The sequence below is a fragment of the Electrophorus electricus genome, chromosome 13, assembly GCF_041902795.1.
Source record: "Electrophorus electricus isolate QZ-2024a chromosome 13, ASM4190279v1, whole genome shotgun sequence".
NCBI lineage: Eukaryota > Metazoa > Chordata > Actinopteri > Gymnotiformes > Gymnotidae > Electrophorus > Electrophorus electricus.
Window position 1 is genome coordinate 17,311,927 of NC_137509.1, and position 16,405 is coordinate 17,328,331.

The 16,405-nt window shown below is 40.8% G+C and overlaps 2 protein-coding genes across 2 annotated transcripts; one reads left to right on the forward strand and one right to left on the reverse strand.

Moving 5' to 3' along the window:
- Positions 1 to 538: 538 nt before the first annotated feature.
- Positions 539 to 8,679, forward strand: rgs20 (regulator of G protein signaling 20). Its single transcript, XM_081694938.1, is given in 6 exon segments — positions 539 to 562; positions 564 to 602; positions 3,036 to 3,217; positions 4,685 to 4,774; positions 5,218 to 5,452; positions 5,631 to 8,679. Coding segments are annotated over 6 exon segments (759 nt in total). The 3' UTR covers positions 5,820 to 8,679.
- A 1,740-nt stretch (positions 8,680 to 10,419) lies between these two features.
- On the reverse strand, positions 10,420 to 15,518 carry tcea1 (transcription elongation factor A (SII), 1). Its single transcript, XM_035520016.2, has 10 exons — positions 15,335 to 15,518; positions 14,499 to 14,561; positions 14,302 to 14,407; positions 14,101 to 14,203; positions 13,547 to 13,692; positions 12,852 to 12,908; positions 12,590 to 12,744; positions 12,336 to 12,482; positions 12,043 to 12,114; positions 10,420 to 11,059 (listed from the first exon to the last, which is right to left on the reverse strand). The coding sequence occupies exons 1-10, from the start codon at positions 15,407 to 15,409 to the stop codon at positions 11,051 to 11,053; spliced, it is 933 nt and encodes a 310-aa protein (XP_035375909.1). The 5' UTR covers positions 15,410 to 15,518; the 3' UTR covers positions 10,420 to 11,050.
- Positions 15,519 to 16,405: the final 887 nt, after the last annotated feature.

A 16,405-nucleotide genomic window follows, 5' to 3' on the forward strand; every position in this document is an offset into this window, starting at 1 on the left:
ATGCAGTGATCCTCTGACCAGGGAACCCCACATCTTTGTGAGAGGGGGCTAAGTGGTGTTGTGGTGGGTTGGTGAAAGCCCTTACATCCTAATCATAGTGATCCAATATGAACCCGAATCTGTGCTGCGAGACAGCCGTATCGACCACTAGATAGAAAACGGTATATGCACATATACGCTTTCTGTCCCACGTTAGAACACATACTCTGATCACACGTCGACTTCAATGCTGTTCGACTGGCGCCCAGGTGTTTTTGAGTGCCTGGTTTAGATGAATGCACGGAGCAATTAGGCGGTTATGATGGGACTCCGTCGTTAATGGGTGAACCGACGTACAAAATAAGCTGCCAGTTCGGTCTCCTCTGCGTATGGAAACAAAATAAGACGCCCATTTAGTCCTGCGCAGGAAATAAGACAGACCACAGAGACATACATTTCAGCGCGTAATGGATCAGTGGCATTCAGAGGCTTTACGCTACCGCGACCTGCCAGGAAGCGCATGCGCACTCACGCAACGCAGCCGGGCTAAAGCATCCTTATGCCAACGGATGTAATCAAGGCTTAAGAAGTATCTCTTACCTCTGGGCATACATGGTGAAATTGTAAGTATGGGCATCGTAATATCGCTTTACATATACGGCATAATCAATGTTGAGAGTGACATGTGTTTCGTGTGTTAAAAGCGGAATGTCATGTATGAGAGGTTACCGTTCCTCCTACAGAAATGTCTTTTTGGTGCTTGTCCTGCGATATTGTAGCTGGGGTTCATGGTGGCACTTTCTTATCATGGGATGTATGATGCTCCTCTTCCATTTGACGTTTTACTTTCCAGTACAACACCCTGCGCTTTTAAATACACTCTTCTCGTTTCCCCTTTAAACCTTAGTAAGGGTTTGGCTTCGTCTAACAGCTAATATTACTCAGTATATTTTTTCTGTTTCTCGACGCTTAAGATTAAGCAAACCACACCAGGCTTTTGTCTCTGGAACAGTCAGAGCGACAGCATAGGCCGATTTCAGGGTTGTGAACAGAATACAATAACCATAATCTGGACTCGTTATAGCCATATGATGGATTGTGTTTATGAACGTGAAACATCCCTCATTCATTGCCTTTGGGCCGGATCCCCGTGATGCTGATGAAGAGCTCAAATACTCCAGCATTTCAGCCTGGCATAGCTCCTCATGGAGAAACTGCCTTCACGCTTCACACCCCCTAAATAACACGTCTGTTAGCATCGGATTAAACACCTCCTTTTTAATTACCGAGCTTTCATTCTCATAAGGCAAATCAAAATGCCCGTAGGATGTTTTACCGAGACGGTAAAGTTAAAATGATTCTTTTTTAAATGTATACTAAAATATGTTTAATTACAGATTAAATGGTGTTGTGAGACAAAAATTCAGAACGTTGCCTGGTTAAGGTGGGTTTCTATATTTAATCGATGGGTTCTAATAGCACTTTTGAAGTCACTAGCCATAAATAAAGCTTTAAGACTTGAGAGATATTCTGTACTAAAATACACACACGCATACACACATCTCACACACACACACACACACACACACACACACACACACACACACACACACACACACACACCTATATATATATATATATACATATATATATATATATATATATATATATATATATATATATATATATATATATATATATATATATATATATATTTTAGAGAGAGAGAGAGAGAGAGAGAGAGAGAGAGAGAGAGAGAGAGAGAGAGAGAGAGAATATTCAAAATTATAGTACACGGCATTTCCAAAGAAACAGGGCGTTTTGGACAGAGGTCCTTCATCAGTTGTGCCTGCAATTAGCCTGCAAAGATCCGGAGCAAACCTTTCTGGAAAGATGAAATAAATACCAGCTTGGTGTGAGGGTTGAAATATGAAGAAAAAAAGTGAAACATTTTGAAGCATGACACCCAATCTGTAAAATATAGGTAAGCCTTGATTAGACATGCATTGCAGCAAATGTTTATTTGTGGTTTAAAAAATGAAAGCGGTGCAGTGAGTTAAGCATTGTGCAGAAATGCATGCCAATTTAGAAGAAAATGTTTGCAGAGATTTTGGACAGTGGTTTACAGTAGGAGGATGACCCAGAACACAACCAGTTAGTTTTGTCACATTTGTGTGTCATCAAAGAAGCTGGAGTGTAGAGCGTAAATTTTCAATGAACTTGCAGGACTACAGCAGTGTATGGCTGTTGTCATGACCCTAACATTTGGTTGTTGCTAAATTGCCATTGTCACTTTCCCTTCTAAAAGCTACATCACCTCATTCAGACATTTGGACATCCTGGAGATACTGCTAAAGCGTAACTACGTGCCCATAGGCCTAAATGCACTGTGTGCACTACAATCTATTAAGAAAACTTGATTTAATATAAATATAATTATAAATATAATTCAGTTCCAGCTGAGCTAGGCCTTTGAAGCTGATACAAAGGTATGTCCTGGGTGTTTTTCTATTCATTTATTTAAACTTTTTTCTCCCCTCGGGTTTCATCTTATCTTCAGAAGCAATCCTAGGGATGATGTTGCTAATAGAGACTGTCAGGAATAGGAAAAGTGATGAAACTGCTACTCCCTTAAAAAAACATTACTAGGACCTTGTGGGGGAGTGTGATGCAAGACATGTTAGAACAACTTTATTTATGGTCCAGTTAAAACATGCCTATGCTCAGAGCTTCACTATCATTCACTGTCTCATGGGTTGAAATTAATGTGTGTCGATCCTTTCATTCTCCAGAGACTGGCATGTAAATTAATCAAAGATCACTGTTTGGCTGTTCCCCATCTCTGTATTGGCATTGATATATTTGGTAAAAATGATGGCATCCTTAGACACGTCCACTAAAACGTAAGGTGGCTCGATTAATCTGCCCCCCCCCCCATGCTCTCGTCATCGCTTAACGGGCGATCGAGTCCGTTTGCTAATCGGATCAGACCACGGAAGCACGGGGTGCCTGCAGGGTGGGGGCCATGTATCAGTGGCCTGGTGTCTCCTCCGCAGCCCATGGGGTCGGAGCGGATGGAGATGCGCAAGAGGCAGATGTCGGGCCAGCAGGAGTCGGCGGCGGGCGGGGGGACAGCGCCGCAGCCCGGCCAGCCCGGCCAGCCCGGTCAGCCCGGTCAGGCCCAGCGCGCCAACAACGCCTGCTGCTTCTGCTGGTGCTGCTGCTGCAGTTGCTCATGGTACGATCCCCCTCGCTCCTGCACACCAGCCACACCACCACCCTCACCCCGGGGGTTGGCCCAGCCTTTGCACTGACTCATTAGTGAGGTTTCAAAGAGGTGAGTTGGATTTCTTGTTCTTGGGAATGAAATGCTCCAGACACAACTGGTTATTCGTGCATAAGGTAAAATGACTGTAGCACACGCCGTGTCAGTCTGTTACATTGCGGCTGGTGAAATGACTGTAGCACACGCCGTGTCAGTCTGTTACATTCTGGCTGGTGAAAAATGACTGTAGCACACGCCGTGTCAGTCTGTTACATTGCGGCTGGTGAAATGACTGTAGCACGCGCCGTGTCAGTCTGTTACATTGCGGCTGGTGAAATGACTGTAGCCCGCGCCGTGTCAGTCTGTTACATTGCGGCTGGTGAAATGACTGTAGCACACACCGTGTCAGTCTGTTACATTGCGGCTGGTGAAATGACTGTAGCAGACGCCGTGTCAGTCTGTTACATTGCAGATGGTGAAATGACTGTAGCACATGCCATGTCAGTCTGTTACATTGCGGCTGGTGAAATGACTGTAGCACACGCCGTGTCAGTCTGTTACATTGCGGCTGGTGAAATGACTGTAGCACACGCCGTGTCAGTCTGTTACATTGCGGCTGGTGAAAAATGACTGTAGCACGCGCCGTGTCAGTCTGTTACATTGCGGCTGGTGAAATGACTGTAGCACGCGCCGTGTCAGTCTGTTACATTGTGGCTGGTAAAATGACTGTAGCACACGCCGTGTCAGTCTGTTACATTGCGGCTGGTGAAATGACTGTAGCACACGCCGTGTCAGTCTGTTACATTGTGGCTGGTAAAATGTCTGTAGCACACGCCGTGTCAGTCTGTTACATTGCGACTGGTAAAATGACTGTAGCCCACGCCATGTCAGTCTGTTACATTGCGACTGGTAAAATGACTGTAGCACACGCCGTGTCAGTCTGTTACATTGCGACTGGTAAAATGACTGTAGCACACGCCGTGTCAGTCTGTTACATTGCGGCTGGTGAAATGACTGTAGGCCACGCCGTGCCAGTCTGTTACATTGCGGCTGGTGAAATGACTGTAGCACACGCCGTGTCAGTCTGTTACATTGTGGCTACACCACATGCTCTGTAAAATGACATGGGAAGGAGAGGAAGAGATTCCATGTGGCAGCTTGCGCCCAGCCTGTGCTTCCACAAACACACCTGGCCACATGTGCAGGAGCTGATCAGGTGATAGCATAGCACATCGGACACGCGTTATACGGCGATCGCCCTGCAGTGATTTTAAATCCGCACACGGATATGCCCAACTAGACTCGCGAGGAGGTTCGATGTTCTTCAAGAGTAGGAGGTCTAATGAAAATTTGGACACAGACACTGAAAGTATGTACAAGGCCGCCTGTTGTCGTGGGTCTGGTGCCTGGGGCGTCATGATGTGCTTTACTACCTTACAGTCTCACTGTTAGGAATGAAGACAGGGAGGAGAGGAACCAGAGAGCCTCGTGTGACGTCGCAGCCGAGGGCACCACCGACTGTGATGAGAGGTCAGTTATTTATCAGTAGTCTGACATAAAGCTGAGTAAGACATCATTACAGTGTGACTGATGTAAAATGATTTATCGGTGCTTGAATATGAAGAGATTGGAGTAGCATATTGTATTCAGTGTAGAGCACAATTTGTATTGCGGTGTTACTTATGCAGTAGGTTAGAACATGCAGCAGTGGTAAATATTCCAGAGATGCTTACAAACTGGCAATAAGGCACTTGCGGGTGTATTCTGTTTTGATGCTGCCATGTGCTTTAGTATATATGTAACTCATGTAGAACTGATGGTGGATGGTCCTCATATTCGAGCAATTCAGTAAGTAAAATCATATAAGCAGAAAGGGTACAAACCATGTTATGTCTGCATGTACAACCTGTCTGGCAGCAGTTTTGTGGTGAGAGCTCTCAGTAAGAAACCCCCCTTCCCATATGTCTCGCCAGCCTGAAGCCCACTGCAGAGGAAGTACGCTTGTGGGGACAGTCCTTTGACAAGCTGATGTGCGGCCCTGCTGGGCGCAGCGCCTTTCGGCAGTTCCTGCGCACCGAGTTCAGCGAGGAGAACATGCTCTTCTGGCTGGCCTGTGAGGAATTCAGCAAGGAGACCAACAAGAGCGTCATCGAGGAGAAGGCGCGGCTCATATATGAGGATTACATCTCCATCCTCTCGCCCAAAGAGGTGTGTGCATGTCAGCGCCATGGGCCTTGACTTTTCTTAGCAGAGTTCTTAGGCTACAATACCAGAAACCTGTGCGGCTTGTGCCTTTCTAGTAGTTTTCTCTTGCTTTTGAAGAACCTGCTACTAGAGCACTTGGTTACAGTGACAGTAAGACCGAATTGGTTTGTGCCTTTTCCAGGTGAGCCTGGACTCGCGCGTTCGAGATGTTATAAACAGGAACATGCTGGAGCCCACATCCCACACTTTTGATGACGCCCAGCTCCAGATTTACACATTAATGCAAAGAGACTCATACCCACGCTTCATGAACTCCCCCGTCTACAAAAGCCTACTCAAGAGCATCTCGGAGCAGTCTCCAGAATCCTAGATATCTGTGATCCTGGTTGAATAATCCTCTCTGCATTTCTCCTTATTTATTATTTCTTTGGGGGGGGGGTCTTTTCTTTGGGTAGAGTATATTTTAAAGGACCTCAGCATGGGTTATCCCAGGGACTTTACAGCATTAGAGATCTGTACCTGAAAAAAGACACTCAGGTCTCCAGGTCACTGGATTTTTAAAAAATGTCTCAAATTTCCTGAGGGCTCAACTCCACAACTACTGCTACAGATCAACATAGCAAGATGCTCCAAAGGATTATCAGTGTGTTTGATGTTTTTAAGAAAATCTATTTTATTTGTGTTGGGAGTTTCTTTTCTAATTATTGTTTTTAATTACCTTTTTGTATTCTGTTTGAAAGAAGTGATACCCATTGTGGGCTATTTACAGTATATATAGTAGATATATTTATGAATTTATATTTCTTCAATGATCTTTCTTGTCTAACAATGTTTAAAGAAAAGGGAATGATGGGTAACAGGACGTGCCCAGTACTGAAACTGCTTATGAGAATCAAAGCTCAAGTCAAGGCAACACATCAGCTGTACTCACAGGAACCTGTGATGGGGACTGTAATGTTCAAGCTCTCTCACACTGCCTCTTTCACTACCTGTTCCCTGTCATGATAACTTGGCACCTCCAATCGGACAAGACATTTCACCATTTTTTGTGGGTTTTTTTCTTTTTCTAATCAATGATAAAGGCAGAGCTACTAAAACAGTGACAGTTTTGCTTTGGCTCTGTACTCCAGCATGCAGAAAATTAAATGAAACTATGACTACGGGGTTTAAGCACAGAATTCCAGCTTTAAAGCTGTTTACATCTATATCAAGCGATTTTGAGGGGAATTAAAACTTTTATACTTATAGTGCTTCATTTCAGGGGAGCAAAATAATTGGACAAATGACAATAATCTTATACATTTAGCACTTTGTTGCACGTCGAGATCTGCCAAATGTCTCTGATTCATATGGACATACAGTTTTGTGCTTGTTTTAGGGGCTTTCTGCCTCTTAGGTTTTGTTTCAGTAAGTGTATACCACATACTCAGTGAGTTGCAGGCTGATTGATTAACTTTGCCAGTCATAACATTCTTCTTTTTTGCAATGAAAAACTCACAGTATGTTTCGGTCCAGTATGACACTATCCAGTAAATTGTAAGGCATGCCGAATCTGTTTAGCTGCCTCTTTACACTCACAAATTACCCTCTGCTGCCATCAATCTTCACATCAGAAAAGACAAGAGATCCAGCAACATTGTACCTGCCACTTTGATACATCTATGGCTGAATTCTGGATGCTGTTCTTGATTTGATTTAAAACAATTTTTCCTCAGGTGTGAAAGTATATTTTGGTCACCACTGTAGTCTTCCATGGTCTGCCATCTTATAAGTTATTGCTAGGATCACTTGTGTGTTCTTTCTTCTTAACAATGTACCAGTCATTTGAATTTGAAACATGTTTTGACAATGGCTCTGATTTATTTATTTATTTATTTATATTACAACTTAATGGCATAGCTTTTTGGTCCTCATATTGAGAAATAGCAACAAATGCCACAGCCAAACCCTTTTTGATCTCTTGTGCATGAAATAACAATGCGGTCACACACGGCCAAGAAACAACCGAGTGGCCTTTGCTATAAGTATATATGGTCCTTTAAAATGGGAGTAATGTGTTTAAAAAGTGTCGCAATTCCTACAAAGTTCACCTGATATAGAGGCCTGTACCCTCACAATTAAGTTAAAAGTATGCACTTTGGAATCATTGTCATTCCGTTTTAAATCCAGTGTGCTACAGTAAAGAGGCAAAACCACAAACATTGTCACTGAACAATTGCTTATGGTATGAACAATGACAATGAGTCATGAGAACAGTAGCTAGTTTGTACCCATGTCCAAATACGCGTACAGTAGAAGGCTGAAGAAATCTTGTGCATACAGATGTATTCAAATGATCTAAATTACTTCAATTGTATTATGATGAATATAAATATTCTACTATCTATAAGTATTATACTTCAGTATCAAATATAGCTTAGACTACATCCCTAACAGACCTAACAGATAGTTTATCTTTTTTTCTTTCTTTTTAGTACTCCAATTAGTAAGTGAGTGACAATAAAGTAGCCAAGTTCTCTTAAACTGTATTCTAACTAGCCTACCAGTGACTAGAATTGGAGTTGCCAAGTGTTTTTCTGCATTTTAGTTCTGCAAATTATTTTGTTGCCTGACTTTCATGTCACTCAAACACAAGATCCTCACTCGGGGAAGTGCCTTGACATTCAGTTTTGTGACATCTCTTTTATGGCAATAGTTGAATCAAACTCTTGCCACAGAAATAGACTCTGGGCCTTTGATCAATTTATGACATGATTTGTCCTGAAGTGACTTCTGAACTGAATCCTTGCACTTCATTTGTTTGTTTTTAATATCAGCTTTCCCATCATTTAAATCACAGTAAAATTAAGAAATAGGTTTGCGTCTTTCGATTACAGAACAGTGATTCATAGGGCTTGTTGATCTGTTTAGATGTGCATCTGCCAGTATGTATTACATGGTGGTACTTCTAATTGTCTTGGAATAACCCAATATGTGCAATTTGAGCTGATGGATTCACTATATAGATCAACCTCAAGTACAATCTAAGCCAATGGTTTGGAGTGCTACTGCCTATACATTTTTTTGATCATTCTATATAGTACTCAAAGTTATTTTCCAATCAGTTTGCGATATACATTTTTAAATTAATAATATGTGAATGTTTACAGTAAAGTTTTTTTCTTTTTTGTTTTATTCAACTAAGACAAATACTGATTGGTGGGCATTTGGATTCTTTAAGATAAAATAAAGCACAATAATTTTACAGCTTTTGGTATTTTGCTGTTCAATAAGGATGCATACACCACATCCAAACACCACTTTTGCCAGTCACTGGAGTGTGCCGTGTGTTAGCCGTGAACAGCGACAGTAGTAAGCTCACTTCTCTGGAGAGGATGCACCTGGGAGGCTTACCGAAGAGCACATGAACACATGAGCTTAACAAAGAGCACACGAACACATGAGCTTACCAAAGAACACACACCACGTCCTTAATGACTCACTGCCACCGATGCCACCCACCATGAACCCTTCACAACTGAAATAGTGGCCCTAATACCCTCTGACACCCAAACATTACTATAAGATGTGCCAAACTACTGTACGCCCAGGGGACTGTGAACTGCCAGCTCCCACTATCCTCATTCATATGCACATATGAACATCAAACACATTCAGTACATGCTTGTTTCGTTGTTTGTTATTCAAATTAGGTGCTCATAGAAGGGGGCTTGTTAAAACAAAGCAGTGGAAGGAAATTCAACAAAACCCATTTTCTAATGGTAAATGGGAAAGAGATTCATGTGCAGTCAGGGCCAGGACACGCATGGGCTGTTTGTAAAAGTTTTGGAAAAACTCAAATATTTCTGGTCTCTCAAACACCATACTCCCAAACATAAACTGACATATTTATGTTCACATTCAACATTATAGGTAAAATAATATAGCGTTGTAACAAATAAAAGAATCAAATGTTGCATTTTAAAACATTGCCAAGAACATGACAGGGATCCTCCCTACTGAATCAATTGTTGGGAGTAGCATACTCATAAATGTTTTATGCCATTTGATTCAAAAACTGTGGTCAAAGTGAAAAGCAGTTATGTCAACCTCATTAAGCATTTCCTTGGCAGTTAACTACAGCTCCATACAATGACGTTTCAGGTATAGAAATGAAATTTTCAGAGTAGATTTCAAGGAACAACAATCAAACCAATTTGAATGATATACATAATTCACTAAGCTTGACTGTACATACTGAAACTGCACAGCATTGCAAAATCCTTCTAAAAAACGACCACAGCTTTAGGATGCTGACTACTGGAGCTGTTTCAAGTTTAAAGATATGGGTGTTGCCAAGTGTCTGGATCAGCCAGCAATTATGTTCCTGGAGTTTGTCAGAGGATGCTGATTAGTCTGTACAGAAGTGAGCAGAGACAAACACATGCTGTGGTTGTAGTGTCAAACTGCACCTGCAGCCGAGACTGAAGTGGAAGCTTACAAGCTGCTACAATGGCCAGTCTACATTCCATTGACCAGAAAGGCAGAACACCCTGTTCAACACTGTGGATTCCCTGTTCAATAAATGTGGATTCTTAGTTAAGATCTGGCATCAAGACACTCTGGCCTACAGGTATTAACTGACTCTGTATGCCAACGGAACACCAAATCATTGCACCTCCCTCTCAAACCTGCAGATTTGTAACAATGCAAGATGAACCCATCCTTTCCTGTTTAGAAAACACTTTACTATCAAGGTATTGCTGGAGAGGCATGTTTCTGATCACTGATATGGATTAGGACACATGCTTAATATAGAACAAAGGTGTCCAACTTGTGTCCATGAAGGCCAGTCTCACTCTATGAAGTGTGAAAACACTAAACCCTGGACAGATGTGACAAACAGGAGCGAAAGGTTCAATATCCAGGAAAAAACTGTAGTGAGTCCTCTGAATATGTAGAGGCGCTGAATATAATCAACCCACTGCAAATCTTTGAAAAATGTTTTACTCCTGAAAAAAGGAACAAGAAGAAAAAAGAAAAAAACAACAACATGTAAACAGTATAAGTTTGCCAAACATGTACATACCTAAAAAGGGGGGGAAAAAAATACATGTAAACAGTATAAATTTGCTAATCATGCACATAAATATGAATAAAAGTATTAATAAAAAGAGTCTCATTTCTATGATGTTTGAACATGTCTGACTAAACCAAAACCAATAATGTTTTCAATAAAAACTAAAGCTTTTTTCTTTTTGAATTTATTGGTTAAAATCACCTAATAAATTTAAATAATCTAACTGTGCTAATTTCTGTTAGGGCAAAAAAAAACAACTTTCTAAATATGAAGGCTGTCCAAAAATGTTAAAACTACATCTAAAAATTGGTGGTAACAGAAACAAAGAAAGAGCAACGCTGATCAGTCCAAAGGCTGAGCATAGCAAGATGTCAAGTTAAAACAGAACATGAGATTGTGGACCAAAACAATAAAATAACAACATTGATGGTGTCTCTTGTGGCTGTTGTACATCAGGGCCACAGACAAAAGTTCCTATTGGTTGATAAAACATGGTCCAGGGATTTAGCTACCTCTCTGCACACTGGCAAAGCTCTCCGTCTTCAGCAAAACTGGAAAAGAATAAATAGTGTGTGAAAGAGATGTTAAATCAGCATGTTTCAGAGTGCTTTCATTTAGGGTCAATGAGGTATGAGCTACATGTAGAGCTACATGTATCTAAACCTATCCGATACTGATAACTTGCATTTGAATGCCACCCGATATTGATTGGATACTCTTTCATTAACAACCACTATGGAACTATACTTCAATGGCTTAGGGAAAAACAGATTGTTGGTGGGGTTTTTTTAACGTGAGCTGTATTATATATATGCAATATTTTTACAGATTACATATACGGATATACAGATAAACAAATTTAAAAAAAATGTAATCTGAAAAATGTTGAAGATCTAGGCCAGATGGAATATCTGTAATTAAACATATCCATGTATACAGTACAATGAACATCTTTTTCCACATATCCCCGCTTCTATGGAAGCTTGGGTCAGAGCGCAGGGCTAGCCATTGTATGGCGTCTCTAGAGCCGAGAGGGTTAAGGGCTTTGCTCGAGGGCCCAACAGTGGCAGAGCCAGGATTCAAACCCAAAATCTCTTTACAAAAGCTGCCTTACTCATTGATTCCTGACATTTACACTATATTTCATGTCATCAGAAATGTTATTGCATGTGACTGTAATTCCACATTAACTTAATATTGACCTTTTTTGATACTTTTTGTGGATTTCAGAAGTAAATCAGTGCCCTACAACAATGTATAAATTGCGCTCAAACTGTTACCACAACCTGTACATCTAACCTGGCTAAAATCATGGCTTGCGGTGTGTGGCTGCAAAGCACTGCTGAGCTATTTTCAAGCCAGATTTGTGATGGTATCAGATCGGTTTCATGAAAACATTTTCATCTAATATACGAGACAGCGGTTTTTAGGGGGGGGGGGAATCAATCTGATTCTGATACATGGTGTTGAATCAGTGCCATCTCTAGGTACACGGGGTGAGAGTTAAAACATGAAACAAAGTAGGGAAACTCACCTTCCACCTATTGCCACATTCATTGCAGAAGACAAACGTGGTCATTGGCTCATCAGCACTTCGAGTTTGAACCTGATGAAAACCCAACATGTACAAATCCCCTAAAGGCCGAACACTGGCAAAGTTGTCTGCTACTGGTTTTAAAAATGATATTAGGAAAAGTCATGCGAATGGGTAAGCAAAGCAATCCAGAGCTTGTTGCTTGTAAATGCATAGTAAAGGGCTGATGTGCAATGCAGTTAGGCTGAAACTTTAAGGGACGTGCAGCTGCTGTACATGCCGCGTGGACACACCTGAGTGTAGGTGCACTTCTTCTTTTTACACTTTCCACAGGTGAACAGGTCAGTCTGCGTGCCTCCAGTCTTGGCCATCTGGTGGTCCCTGATGGCCTCTTTGGTCAGATTCTTCCGCATCTCCTTCAGCTCATCGCTGGCCATTTCCTGGCACGATTCACACCTCATCAACACAGCTCTCATCTTAGCACAGTCAGACAGGTTTCAAAGAAGCCAAACAAGCAAGGTTTTGTCTGAGAAACAGCTATACTCACCTCTGCTGTCATTTTGGCAATGCGGTTCGGGGGCACGTTCCCACAGAGTACATTCCTCCTCAGGTTGGGGTTCTTGGCATCCTTAAGGTTTGAGATTCGACTTCGTACCCGGTTTTTGTATTTTATGTCGGTGTTTTTGAACTCCAAGAAGATGCGTGCAGTTTGGTTAAGGAGTTGCTTGAAATATTACTATAACAGTCATGATATCCATTCTTTTGAGTGAACATTAAGGACTGGCTCTTCGTTTTCAAGAAAAGGATATATTCCTCGATTTGTGCCCCAAGTTCATCACAGTCCGCCCCAATGGCAATGTAGTCATCTAGCCAATAAGAGGACAAAAAATTAAAGTCATGGACAAAAACAAAATACATAAACACCACATAATCAAGCATAAATCCAAACATGTACATGACAACTTTTTAAGCAAAAAAGTATATCACACTAGAGCTATAGTGTACCTATCAGATCCATTTCTCATTTTTTAGATGGCTTTTGTACTAAAATCGCAGTGATGTGTGATAATATATATTCTACTGTTTTATATTTATGGCATTTAGCAGTCGCTCTTATCAACTTACAAAAGTGCTTTTACTCATAGAATATATCCTAGCCAGTACAATAGGTTTTAAATTAGAATCGCATTCTAATGCACCTGTGACTCTGGATAAAGCAAATAAGAAGTCCGTATTATTGCTGGAATATTCTGGAATGAATAGTCAGTTAGCAAAACTGCCTAAAATAAGTGTTGGAAGGAAATCCCTTTCACTTTTAATAATAATTTGCATATAAATAAAACTTGATCTGAACTGGTTTAGTATAGATTATCCACCGTTCAGGTCCTAAGTACTGAAGAACTTTAAAAACACCCATCGACTTTTTTTTTTTTTTTTTTTTACCACTGATAAAAACAATGTGTGTGTGTGTGTTTGGTCAGTGTTGTGGGCCAGCTTGACTTGCCTCCAGTATTAAGAGCGCTGGACAACATCTCCCTGCACTTGAGGCGCACCGAGTCAGATGTGCCTGGTGCTCTCGGGAACGTGGAAATCAGCGAGTTGGTAGTTACATCAGTGGGCTCACTCTTACCACTTGAGTTACTGCTAGAACTAGAGAGACCAAGAGGGGTAGAAGGTACAGGAGTTACCAAGCAGGAAAAGACTGATTGGCCCAGCCTAACCAGGTTAAAAATCAATAACGACTGCTCACAGTTTGAATTCCAAATGATAAAATGTGCTTCTAGGGTCAAAAGTTACCAAAAAATAAATAAAAAAAATCAGTCCGCAAGCCAGGTCCACTTCTTTGGTTTATTTCTCAAATCGATGCACTTTTGGGCCAAATAAATCATCTGGGGTAAGATGCTATGCTGTTATCTGTTTTTTATTTGGGCAAATATTTTATTTTGGGCAATCAAAATCCAGTTTTTGTGGATGAGACTCTTGGCTGGAACAGTTATTGTGCTGTATCTGCCTTATTGTGGAGAACAGTGTGAGCCAATAGGCAGTGCAGAAGAACACCTTTCCTCTCTGGGCTCTGGACTGCCCTGGGATGGTGACAGGACTGGTGTAGTGGGTTCTTTCTTCTTCTCCTCAGACGTTTTGTCTCCTCCAGAAGGCTCATCTAGATGGCAAGTGACACTGACTTACCAACTGTACTTCACTAAAAAGAAACTACTTATAAACTAAACCTAGAGTATGTTATCTAAGTGTTTAACTTACCTAAAAGCTTCTTCCAAGATTTGATAAGAGACTTAGCCAGTGACGTCACCTCCTCGTCTGTACTTTGTTTGCGGATAGCATTCACAGACATCCCAATCCTAGTAGACTGTGGGAAAAAAGCATGAAAAATCCTGGGATTTATTCGAGTCAAACAGTGTGATGGTTAAGTAACCTTTCTGTCAACACAACTAAATTACCTGCAGCAACTCCAAGGTCATGGGTATATTCTTGAGCTCCTTGAGTAGATCCAGTGCCCCTGACTGAATGAAACATTTTTTTAAATGGTATTGATTGAAATTACAATTCAGAACACTGGATGCAATAACCTAAAAATAACTGATAGCGCCATGACAAATACAGTAAAAAGATCTAGACATGTTCAGCTGAGTAAGATGCCAGAAAGTTGTCCTCAGGGAGAGAGAGAGCTCACACTCCCCAAGGGAGATGTGCAGCTACCAGAACATTATGCAAATCAAACGTTTACCTACTTCTGTATTGTTATGTGCCAACTAGGACACATCGCTAGCTAGTTAACTATGGCATAATAGTGGCACTTCAGCGTTAACTGCATTAGCCAAGCCAGCTAGTTACCCAGGTACAATATACCTGCAAACAACACGCGAACAGTAATATGTCGCCTTCAGTTAATAAAGTAACAGGCTAAGGAGGCAATTAAGTTATGTAACCTAACTTAGCTGGCTAGTTCACTTAGCTGCCAATCGCCGATATTTCACTTCAGTATTGTATAAGATAACCTGTATGCTAGATAGCTACCTAAATTAATTAAATTCCAAATGTCTACGCTGGTTAGCTAAATCAGTTAATATAGCTGGTCGCTTTAATGTTATATGGGAGAGCGATCTAGCTGGTGTCCGATATAAAGGTTGTTTGACTCTGTTTTACGAAAGTTTAGATTAGCTATGCTAGCTATCTTAGCCTCGGACTGTACACATCAAACCAGGCTAGGCTAGGCTAGCTCGCAACGTCTAACTGAAGTCTAGGTTGGGAATTCATTCAGGACAAAACACCTCACCCCATTCTTCTTCTGCGCCATTTTATCCATCTTCTTTGCGATTCTAATAATCTCTTCTTCTTCTTTCTTACCCATTGTAATGTTTTATTCTATAATACGTCTTAAATCGTAAAATCCGTTGCGTTCAACCACTGAACCGGCGGCTTACCAACCAGCCCAGTCAGAGAGGCGTGTTTACGTCTATGAAGGCATGGCTAATCGAGTTTAAGAACTAACTAATTGATGGCAGAAATATCCAGATAGGAACACTAACACTGTGCGACTACTGATTAATGCTGCTTAATCGAGTGAAGAGATCATTTTACATAAACAATTATTCTTAAAGTGTAACTGTAGTACAGTTTTTTATTTAAAGTAAAACTAATACTAATTCATACTAATACTGTAGTAAAATTAATTTACATGTATTTCCCAGTAACAACAGCCAATACTTTAGTCTGCGTTCATTTTAAAAGTGAGATCAATGCCTGCCAAATGACCGTTGCTTATTACATTAACTATAGCCCGGAGCCATCTAGTGTTCAGACTTGGTAATACAAGCATGTTCTTATTTTCCAACACAGGAAATAAATAAATAAATAAATAAATAAATAAATAAATACATAAATAAATAAATAAATAAATAAATAATAATAATAATAATAATAATAATAATAATAATAATAACTGCAACTGCAGTGTAGTAAAGAAGTACAGCTTGTAAATTGCCAGAAAAGTGCTTGTGAATTGGACAAGCAAAAATGCATGAATTCTGATCGACTGTAGCCTCTCTATTTACTTTGTGAGAAACCCCTTAAAAGCATCTTTACAAGCCACATGGAATTCTAAAGTGGAAGACTTATTAGCGGCAATACAGAAAACCATGTCGTTAATGGAATCTCTGATCACCACCATACTAAGTGCTCACATTTCCTCATACTTTAGACATATATTAGGATCACACCTGATCCCATGTGATCTTGTGCCACTTTCAAGATCATGCTCCAGTTCACAATACTTTTTGGAAAGAGAAGTGAATATGGAAAAAGAAGACTCATTACTTCATATCAAAACCCATGGGTAATGACTGAC

What these genes read in the sequence shown, in the direction of transcription:
- tcea1 (XM_035520016.2), bottom strand. Translation starts at nt 15,409, where the DNA reads ATGGGTAAGAAAGAAGAAGAAGAGATTATTAGAATCGCAAAGAAGATG. An exon ending in TGACCTTGGAGTTGCTGCAG is followed by an intron (nt 14,408 to 14,498) that starts GTAATTTAGTTG and finishes TTTTTCCCACAG; the next exon opens with TCTACTAGGATTGGGATGTC. An exon ending in CCAGAGCCCAGAGAGGAAAG is followed by an intron (nt 13,693 to 14,100) that starts GTGTTCTTCTGC and finishes TGGTCTCTCTAG; the next exon opens with TTCTAGCAGTAACTCAAGTG.